The following is an 11,253-nucleotide window of genomic DNA, read 5'->3' as shown; positions in this document are numbered from 1 at the left end:
GTAGGAGGAAATAACATGTTTCCATTACTCAGTGATGAATCTAATGATAAAATCTCGATTGAGCCAGCTCTATATTTTGTTAACATTTTTATTGCTACGTGCTCCCAATACAACAAACAGCATCAGTAGTGTACACTTTGATAAAAAGGAATTTTTAGCTTAGTAGAAAAGGAAGCTCAAAGATCAGAAGTGTAATGAATATATACATCTTTATGGGAGGTGTATGTGTGTGACCAGGTTTCTCTGTGTTCCCCTGTGGACCAGATGCATGCACACGCAAGCAAACTAGAGGAGAATTTCATGCTCGGGAAATTTTTAGGGGAAAAAAATGACTTCTATTTGAGGTTCAGGGATTGTTTTACAATCTGGAATTCACCTAATTCATTTGACTTTCAAAAGTCTTGCACCAAGTAGCAGCGATTCTTTAGAGGTATAGAGTCAATAGGTGAAGCTGTTATTTTTACCATGGTTAAAAGGCAAACGTTCTTGCACATTCTGTGCTTTGAGAAGCTAACATATCTATATTTTAGTTTGCATAATGTATTTTTAGACAGTTGAGGAACTGACCTCCAAATCATTGTGCTGTCAACACTTATCTTTCTTTCTTCTTTTAAGTGTAATTCATGAAGTATTTATCTCCTTCACATCTTTTTTGGTGTTTTTAATTCCCTATTTCATTAAACAGCTAGCTATCTGAGCCCATACTATTTTATGTTTTGTCAAAGGGGAAAAAGTTACCAACTTTGCATCAACTACTCTAAAAATGCAAAATTTGCATAACATCAATTTTGTTCAATTTTAGCTCTTTGATTTGGCTGCTGTAGTTTGCTTAAATTTCTCCTCTATGTACAGAACAAAGCATGCATCTCTAATTATGTCTCTCTAGTTTACCAAAATATGTCATTGATATTAGCGTAAATATTTAGTACATAAAAATACTATCAAGAAAAAAAATCAACTTTTAATAAATATCTTCAGTTCTGAATTCTATATACAAGTACTTTACATCTACTCCCTGGAGAGAGCATTTCTGGCTTCACTGTGAGTAAGGTGATCACTGACATAAATTACTAGCACATTATTGCAGTCAGATGCATGGTGGTTGTGAACATGTAGATATGAACCATGAGGAAAATAAATATTGCAACCATTAACAAATGCTTTCTTGAAGCTGCTTCCAGAGCCCTAAAGCCCTGCTATACTTGATTGTTATTTCTAGTTCAACGATGCTTTTCTCAGCTACTGACATACAAACAAATGATCTCAGTACATTTTTCCTTTGTTAATAATTACAGTACATTGAGTATACCTGTTTGTGTATGTCAACAATGGGACAATTAAAAACAACACAGGAAAGCAGGACAATTCAATGGTGTCTACTGAGGCCCTGGTAAAAGGGTTTCCATTTTGTCCTGCACAGGCTCATTTACTGGTCTCTGTTCCCTGTGACTGCAAGTATACTAAGACACCAAACTTATTCTTTTTTATTTAAAGTATGGAAGGTAATAGGTAAGTTGAAATCTCTATATCTGCAGCTTATCTGTTTTTTTTCTTTTTCTGTAATTTAGGTGTCACATTGTTGATCAAACAAAACCCTTTGTATTGTCAGTAGCGGTGTTTCTAACTTCTTTGTAATATTCTGCTTTGAAAATCAACTCATAGAACGTCAAATAAGGCAATACTCAATGACAGGCACCTAGAATATCCAGAAATGTAATATAGTAAACAATCATTTGAGAACATATCTCTTAAAATAATACTGATTTCTGCAATATACAGTATTTACACAACAGCTGCAAATTTGCTCATACAATATTTCTAATATAGATAAATAGGAATACAAGTCTAAGAATTCTTTGCTCCATTTTCAAAACCTTTTGTTAAAATGTAAACCATTGGCACCTCTTTTTTATTTTTACTGTAACTTTTTTAAAACAACAACAAAAAAATCAGCTGATATGCACAATTGATTCCAGTCCCTTTTCTGCTCTAGAAAATGACCAACACGCTTAGCAACTTACTTTCCTTCGGTTAATAATCTTTGGTGCTTTCTTCCAATGAATTCTGGTAAATGAGTCAATGCAGAACAAAAGGAGGATGAAAGCAACTAGAAAGTGAACCAGCACTTTTTGTTCTTCCACGTACAGATAAAATGAGTTGATGATTTATGGAGATTTCCACTTTAAACAAGCTGTATGCACCACAGGGAGAGCGAGCTTGTCCAGATTTTCCATTGATGTCTAGCCTTTTGGCTTCACTTTCTCATCTTTCCAATGTGGATGATCTTAGTGGACGTCTCTTGTCAATAATCTTTTCATCTTTCTTTGAGGTTCTTGCCTGAGAAGAAGCACCTATGGAATCACTGGCTGCAAGGAAGGGGGCAGCAGCCATTTGTGGAGATGAACTGAGGTGGCCACTCTCGGTGGGTGAGGAGGCCAGTCTCAGAGTCTTATTTTCTGCTGGCTGAGCTCTCCTCTGGGGTAGGTTAGCACCACTGGATTTACTGTTTGGCCTGAAAGCAGCATGTGCATTTGGACCTCCTACAGAAGAGATCCTGCTCAAAGATTTCTTCTTCTCAGCAGGAGTCTCTAAATAGTAAGGAACCAAAGATGTAGGCATCATTAGAGATTCGGGGAGGTCACTGGAGTTAAAGGTAGCATCATCATGAGTTTCAGCAGCTTCTGGAAGGTATGGTGGTGGCGGGGTGCTGCTGCGCTTGCTACATGACTCACAACATAACTTGTTATAACCTGGTATGGAGCAGTATCGCGCCAGCACCTCCATTTGACAGAATATGGATTTATCTCCCAAACATGGCTCATCTGCAAAGATTAAAAGGCAACAAAATGAGACATACATCCAAACATAAAAGGAGGACAACACGGATGGAGCTAGAGGGCATTGAGCTAAGTGAAATAAGTCAGACAGAGAAAGATAAATACTGTATGATTTCACTTATATGTGGAATCTAAAAAACAAAACAAACAAAACAAAAAACAGAATCATAGATACAGAGAACAAATGGGCAATTGCTGAGGGAGGGGCAAAACAGGTGAAGGGGATTAGGAGGTACAAACCTCCAGTTATAAAATAAATAGGCCATAGGGATGTGACATACAGCATAAGGAGTATCGCCAGTCACATGTTAATAACTTTCTATGGGGACAGACTCATTGTGGTGACCATTTCATAATGTATGCAAATACATTATGCATAGTGTATGCAAAATCACCAGGTAGTACATCTGAAACTAACATAATACTGTATTTCAACTATATTTCATTTTAAATATAAAAATAAATATAACTAAAAATGAATAAAAGGAGGGAAGAAGCTTAAATCGTATATGAATATAAAAATTTTTAAGTAAAAGCTAACATTTATGGGAGTTGCCACATTAGACTTCACGTTTAAAATATGAATATTAGGATGAATTTACTAAAATAAGTATTCTCTATGTGCAAAGCACTTGAATTGACCAGCACTTTCACATCTCCATCAAGAGTCTTCAGATCAAGGGTAATTTTTTCTTCCTAGTAGAAATACATATCTGATTTTAGAATGAGAAAATAGAATTAGTTTTACCATATTTTTAAGATATAGAGGGCACTGGTTTTTTAAATTTTATGATAGTTCTTTCTTTATAATAGAGTAGCCTCTATATTAAATTTAAATTTAAAATCAAAATAAATACTAAAGACCTGTTGGAACATATTAAATCTTACAGCTATATTACCGAAAGAAAAATCAAGATACTATTTTGATTTGGAGAACATTCTCCAGAGTGAAGGCAACAGTTTCATGTTTACCATTGAACGTTCTCAGGTTATTTGTTATTTGAAAGCACAAATCTGGGTAAAGGGTGCGAACTTTCTTATGAACAATTCATGGTTCTTTAATTTCACTGAATTGATAGTACTTTAAAGAGTACTAAAGTAACACTCACAAAACACTTGGTAGGTGTGTGTGTACAGACTATTTCTATTATTTTTTAATTTTATTGATCATAGGTTATAAGAATTAGATTTCAAAAAATCCAAACATTGAGCTCATGAAAATGTTAGTTTGTATTGCTTTTCAGCCATTCCAGAGCATATCCTATGCAGAGAGCCCATGCACACAGTCCAACACAGAATACTGATCCCACATCCAATTAATAAATGCAAAGAATTGTAAATTGTGGCATTTATATGATATAGTCACTTAAAATTACCATGTAATATTAGGTGATTCTACATTGCTAGGTAAGGAACCTACTATATAACTTGCCAAAGAAATTAAATCCCTTTTCTAAAGTTCGAGGGGAAAAATAGAGGGTCAGTTGTCAGGGCCAAAACATGCTAAACTTACCACCTTTGTTAGCGTTATAATGCCATGCCCACTTCCCAAGTTGTGGAATGACTTGTATTTCCCTCACATTTACACATCTATGATACAGTATGATGTGTTTGAATAATTCATATCAGCTAAGATAATAATCTAATTAGGTTGTAAATGCCTGAGAATCACATTAATGGGTTTCACCTCAAGTATCAATCCCTTTTCCTATCTGAATTATTTTTTCTATGCCTATAGCTTTCTATGCCTATAACATTTTCTTTTGGCTTAAGGAAAAGTATCAAGCAAATTCTTGCTGACAGTTGGGCATATTTGCAGAAATATATACCTCTACCAGTTATTAAGATCAATAAAGCTTATTCGAAAAGTGTTTAACCTCCTGACAGTAATGCCTATGTAAGAGTAAAATACTATGGTGACGGGAAATGTTATAGCTTCTAACTAGGTAAATTTGTTCTTTTGGCTTTTACTTGCGATTTGAAGTTTCAAATATACTTTCCAGAGAAAAATGATTAAATATGTAAGTCCTTTGTCTCCCCCTCATGGTCATACTTGTTCATGCCACCCCACATTTCAAAGGAAAATGTACAAAGCAATATTTTATAAGGTTTCTTTGGAAGAGTAGACAGACAGTGGGAGGACAGGAAGAGAGAGAGGGAGAGAGAGACAGGCACAGAGAATCAGAGGGGAAGGGACACGGGGGCTGGGACAGAGAGAAGGCAGGGAAGGCAAGAGACATGGGGAGATGGAGAGACAGATGCAGGGTGGCAGAGACAGGGAGGTGGGCAGGGAGGGTGAGGAAGGACAGAGAAAAGTGGAGGAGAAAGACACTGACAGACACATGTGCCAGAAAAGGGGGAAGGAGGAGTGTTAGAAAAAGAGGGAAATAGAGAAAAAGGAGAGTCAGGAAGAGATGAGGAGAGAAAGAGGAAAGGGAGAGAGCAGGAGAAAGAGAAAAGAGGTAGAGGTAGGGAGACTGGGTGGGGGGGGAGAGAGAGAGAGAGAGAGAGAGAGAGAGAGAGAGAGAGAATGAGAAGAAAGAGGTGGAAAAAGCACGAGTGATATACACAGAAAGTGAGCAACATACAGACAGCAAGTGACAGCAAGTCAGAGACAGAGAGCGAAACCCACAGAGGAAAGGAGAGGAGAGAAAAGTGGACATAGAAAATGAGACACAGGGCTTCCCTGGTGGCACAGTGGTTGAGAGTCTGCCTGCCGATGCAGGGGACGCGGGTTCGTGCCCCGGTCCGGGAAGATCCCACATGCCGTGGAGCGGCTGGGCCCATAAGCCATGGCCGCTAAGCCTGTGCGTCCGGAGCCTGTGCTCCGCAACGGGAGAGGCCACAACACTGAGAGGCCTGCATACCGCAAACAAACAAACAAAATGAGACACAAAGGACACAGACAGATGCAGAGAGAGACAGAAAAGGAGGAAGAAGGAGACAGTGATAGAAACTGAAACCATCCAATATATGCTATTTGTTTTACAATAGCAAATGAAATTATACAGATGTCCCCTGACTTATGACGGTTCTACTTACGACTTTTGGACTTTATGATGGTGTGAAAGCCATATGCATTCAGTAGTACTTTGAATTTGGATCTTTTCTGAGCTAGGGATACATGGAATGATACTCTTTTGTGATGCTGGGCAGCGCAGCAGCTGCAGCTCCCAGTCAGCCAGGCGACCACGAGGGCAAACGAATGACACACTTATAACCATTCCGTACCCAGACAACCATTCTGTTTTCTATCTTCAGTATAGTATTCAATAAATTATATGAGGTATTCAACACTTTATTATCAAATAGGCCTTGTGTTAGATGATTTTGCCCAACAGTAGGCAAACGTAAGTGTTTGGAGCACGCTAGGCTATGGTGTTCAGTAGGTTAGGTGTTTTAAATGCATTTTCGACTGACAGTATTTTCAACTTAGGATGAGTTTATCAGGATGTAACTCCATTGTAAATTGAGGAAGATCTGTACTTTAAAGAAAAGAGACTCCGCTTTTGCAATATGGCAAGAGTAAGGCAAATTTTAGCATATGCACAAGGTATCTATTTTGAAAGCACGCTGTTCAAGTCTATGAACATGGATGAGTAGGTACTGGAAGTGGCTTTGTGAATGACATTTATCATCCACATGCCTAAACTGAATGGTTTTAGTAAAGTATTGCCAAACCTTCTGCATTATTATGCCTTTGACAATGATGTGAAGTCATAAAGAAAATCAAAGAGAGAAAACACGTAGCTCCTTCTAGAAACACAAATTGACAGAAGCTACATATACATGACACGGCCCTCACCCCAGCATTACTGCCTACCGGGAATCACAGAGGCCGCAGAGGTTATGATAACTAAATGGAGGGGACATTGCCGCAGACACCCATCTTAAAGAACTCTATTAAGCTAATATCTCAAGGGTGTTTTCCTTTAGTCATTTTTCAGTAAGCAAATGGAAATTCCAGAGCTTGCCCAGAAAGGAAGTTCTGCTTTTTGAGGCTCAAAAACCATGATCAGAACAGTGAAATCAATCAGCGTCACACCTACCATTACAGGGAGGCAGCTGACAGGCTCGGACAGACTCAGGCTTTTCACCATCGCAGTGGTCACCCGCCCTGCAGAGGACCTGCCTCACCTCTGTCCCTTCGCCGCAGGTTACTGAACACTACAGAAACAAAGGCTGTGATTATAGATGTTTATTCCACCAGGACTGTCTTTCTTCCTTTCCCCATGTGCACACTCAGACACAAACATAAACACACGAGCACACACGCATACACAGCTCTGGAGTTCTTTCTCTATGGCCCAGTGTTACAGTGACTTGGGAGACAGAGAATCCTAGCTTTACCCTGGGAGCATTGTTCTTTCTCTGAAAGCTTCATAGAATTGCTGTAGGACTAAATGAAGGCAAAGGAGACAATGTATGTAAAACAGTTACGCCTGGCATATAGTAAGCATTTGATGCCAAACAAGTCATTGTTATAATGTAACACCTTCTGTAGTAAGCATTTGATGCCAAACAAGTCATTGTTATAATGTAACACCTTCTGTAGTTCCTAAACGCAGTAGTGGAGCCCGTTTTCAGAGAGCCTGTCACAGATTGAGCTTCCCATTCTCTCACCTTCCTTACAAATGGTGAATTTACTGACATGCTATGTTGGTTAATTAAACCTCTTTGGAACTACTATTACTCTTTTCCCACAAATTCATTTCTTTAAGGAATGGGCTAACTGCTCTAAAACTAAGCCCAGAAACAGCCGTGCTATTGATCTAGGTAGGAGCTGTAGAGGAGGGATGCTTGTTCCAGGACTCTGAGGGGAACAAGACATGAGTTATCCTTAAGGTCCTGTGCAGGTCACTTTCATTTGCCTGTTCCTTCCCTCCTGGACCTGCTCTCCACTCCCTCCTTTGTCGTCTGTCTACTTTTTGCTGCCCTTTCCTCCGATCCACTCTACTATCGCCCCCTGATTCTTCATTTGGAGTTTTTAGATATATCAAAGAACTGTGGTTAATACGGGCAATGAGACACTGATTAAGCCAGTCACCAAGCAGACGTCATTTGGACAGGCACCGACTGGGCGCTGGGGAAGCAAAGCACCTGGTTTTATGAGAAATGCATGGACTAGTGGCAAGCACAGGCTCAAAGACAGGAGTTACAGTACACTGCTGTGATCAGCAAGCCACTGGAAGGCCTCTTTGCCTTTGGAATGTGGAGGAAGGACTGCTGGGAAGGGCAGCCCTGGAAGGTGGTATTTTGGACCATGGAGCTGAGCCTTGATGGATGAGGGGCAGATGGTCACATAGGAGCAGGGGGAGGGGCAAGCCAGCCAAAAGGGAGGAGGCTCAGACCAGCATGGGCTTTGAAACAGTAAACAGTTTACTCAGACTGGGACAAAGAGTTAGAATAAAGGAAGATGAACAAAGAAGAGTTATCATGGGATTTATTGTGGTTGTCATTTTGCAATGTATGCAAATATCCAATCATTAAGTTGTACACCTGACTCTAAGGTAACGTTACATCAACTACACTTCAACAAAAAGAAAAAAAAGAGGCGTTCCTGTGGTGTCAAATGGGGCAGGGCCCTGCATTCAAGGTCAGGGTTCGGAATGTATCCAGGAGGAAAGGTGCAGTCCGGAAAAAATACCGGACGTCACAGCAGTCACTTTTCAGAGGCCTCTGTGTCACAAGATATCCAAACGTGGTTTGCCCCCATCAACTAATCTTTCATGCAAACACTGTTTTAACCTGTGAGTTTTTCCTAATACCTACAGATGCGTAATGCTTCCAAGATATGTGACAGTTTCGCAATTCACACAAAGCCTACCTGATACGGAAGCCAAATTAAAATATACTTCACGTCCTTACCCCTCACCCCCCCACCCCCCCACCCCCCCACCCCCCCGCCAACGCACACAGAATTCGCACACCCACCTCGTTCCAGGGCCCCGTTTTCCACTGGGCCGGGCAGGGCACTCTGTTACAAGGCCGGCGGCTCTCTGGACGGCCCCCTACGCAGTACTTGCTGTGCACCGAGCGGTTGGTGCCATCGTGGGACGGCTGGAGGCAGCGCACGGCGCGGAGCTGATAGCCGGAACTGCCGCAGGTTTTGGTGCAGTGCTCCCATTCTTCTGTCGCCCAGCTGAGGATGGGGGTTAAGACTGAACTTGGCGACCGGGTTGCGTGGTGTGCCCCTCCCTGCACCGCAAGCCTAGCTCTTTCTGCCCTCTGAATGACGTGCCCCCGCCCCACGGGGCAGGTTCAGAAAGACGGGCACATCAAACAAAAAGTCTGAAAACTTTCTAACAGTCATAGGCGGGGCACGTCTATTTGTTATGCCCTAGTATTCTGTCTCCCAGTGACTCTGAAACAACCTTCTCTTTTCCAAAAGGATCATCCTTAGAGGGTTTCTGAAACTCATCTTAAAGTTGTCCCCTTAGGTTCAGGCATGATGGTAGTTTCCCAAAATAGCACCAACTCATAAAGAAGATGTGGCACATATATCCAATGGAATATTACTCAGCCATAAAAAATGAAATAATGCCATTTACAGCAGCACGAATGGACCTAGAGATTATCATACTAAGTGAAGGAAGTCAGAGAAAGACAAGTATCATGATATCACTTATATGTGAAATACAAAAATATGCTAAAAATGAACTTATTTACAAAACAGAAATAGATTCACACACATAGAAAACAAACTTATGGTTACCAAAGGGGAAAGGGGGTGGAGGAGTTGATAAATTAAGAGTTTGGGATCAGCAGATACAAGCGGCTATATATAAAAGAGATAATCAACAAGAACCCCACTATATAGCACAGGGAACTCTGCTCAATATTTTGTAATAAACTATAAGGGAAAAGAATCTGAAAAAGAACATATATATATATATATATATATATATATATATATATATATATATATAAATAACTGAATCACTTTGCTGTCTACCTGAAACTAACACAACACTGTAAATCAACTATACTTCAATAAAAATAAAATAAAATAGAAACCAACTCATTATAATAAATAATTATAAAATTATAAAAACCAACTCATTAAAATAAATAAAACCAACTAATTCTCAGCCATATTGCCTCACGGTGTTAAATATCTGAAAGGAAATTTAAAAAGGCTCCATCTGATGCCTGCTATGACAAGGTGATCTGGTTGCTGCTGCTTTTTCATTACCTCATGAGTTTACTCATGTTTGAACATTCTAAATGAGATCACAGTTCCATCTCTATGCTTGTTGCTGTGAAGGCTACCTGACATATCCATCATGTTTGGAAAATTCAGTTCTTCATATAGGCCCTTATTGGACCTGATGAAAAGGTAAAGGTTGTATGCATCTGGGCCTGAGCAGAAACTGCTTCCATGAATATACCTGATAGAAATATTTCCAAGGAATTTATTTTCAAAAAGATATCCTATGGGACATTCCCAAATTCTATGTCCAAATTCGATGTCAGTGCCCCAGCCCTCTCCAAACTAGCTATGGATACAATATGACAGACAGTTCGTCATTGCATATGTCCCAAAGGGTTGTCACCATTGATTCCAACTAGGTAATCAATCTGTTAGTATGTAATAGAGGCATTCTATTTATCCTTTCCAAAGTTACTTTCCCTGTGCAATTTTTTTTCTTTTTGTATGTATGGAGCACCAAAATATAAACAGGTTAAAACCTTGGCAGTCTTTGCTATTCAGAGTTTAAGACTGCCATAGGTTTTCAACTGGCAGTAGAATGAATTGTGGCAACTAAGAAATTTTACTCAATTTTGAAGGCTTCCACTGTGACTCTCACTTAAAGATAGGTGTTAACATGAGAAGTATATACTTCATAGTCATAGATACTTTCTGTTACCTTATTCCCTCCTGAAATTCCCAGAATGACAATAAAAAAATACATAAAATGGCATACACTCGTAAAGTGTTCAGCATGATGGTTTGATTTACATATATTGTGAGATGACTACCACAACAGGTTTAGTTACATCCATCGTCTCATATAGATGCAAAGAAAGAAAAGAAAAAACAATTCTCCTTGTGGTGAGAACTCTCAGGATCTACTGTCTCCATAACATTCCTATGTATCATACAGAAGTTTAATGCTGCATTCTATACACATGTGAACAGCCAGTGTTCACCAGACATAGAAAGTCTCTAACGCAAATGCTGAACGGAGGGAAAAAAGAAATAGAAGAAGTAATGCACAAAAAAGCAAATAATCTTTAAGAGCCTAAGAAAGATAAACGAATATATTACATCTTTGAAATAAGAATCAAATGTCTGGAAAACAGAACATCTGATAAACAAAACAGCACTTGGATGTTAACACTCTCTTGGATGTTAATGACATAATAGCAAAAATGGAAAAATTCAGCAGGAAGAACAGTAAATACCAGGAGA

At 39.5% G+C, this 11,253-nt stretch overlaps 1 protein-coding gene across 1 annotated transcript in view; it reads right to left on the bottom strand.

Moving 5' to 3' along the window:
- Positions 1-2,262: 2,262 nt before the first annotated feature.
- ADAMTS3 (ADAM metallopeptidase with thrombospondin type 1 motif 3) overlaps positions 2,263-11,253 on the bottom strand; it is a 287,458-nt gene continuing 278,467 nt past the window's right edge. The window contains exons 20-22 of the mRNA XM_065877335.1: positions 8,772-8,979; positions 6,887-7,004; positions 2,263-2,822 (exon numbers count right to left, since the gene is read on the bottom strand). Coding sequence (XP_065733407.1) covers positions 2,263-2,822; positions 6,887-7,004; positions 8,772-8,979 — 886 coding nt within the window. The remainder of the gene's footprint in view (positions 2,823-6,886; positions 7,005-8,771; positions 8,980-11,253) is intronic.

This window comes from Phocoena phocoena, chromosome 5, assembly GCF_963924675.1.
Source record: "Phocoena phocoena chromosome 5, mPhoPho1.1, whole genome shotgun sequence".
Taxonomy (NCBI): Eukaryota; Metazoa; Chordata; class Mammalia; order Artiodactyla; family Phocoenidae; genus Phocoena; species Phocoena phocoena.
The sequence above is the reverse complement of the archived record's forward strand: the minus strand, read 5'-3'. Positions and strand labels throughout refer to the sequence as shown.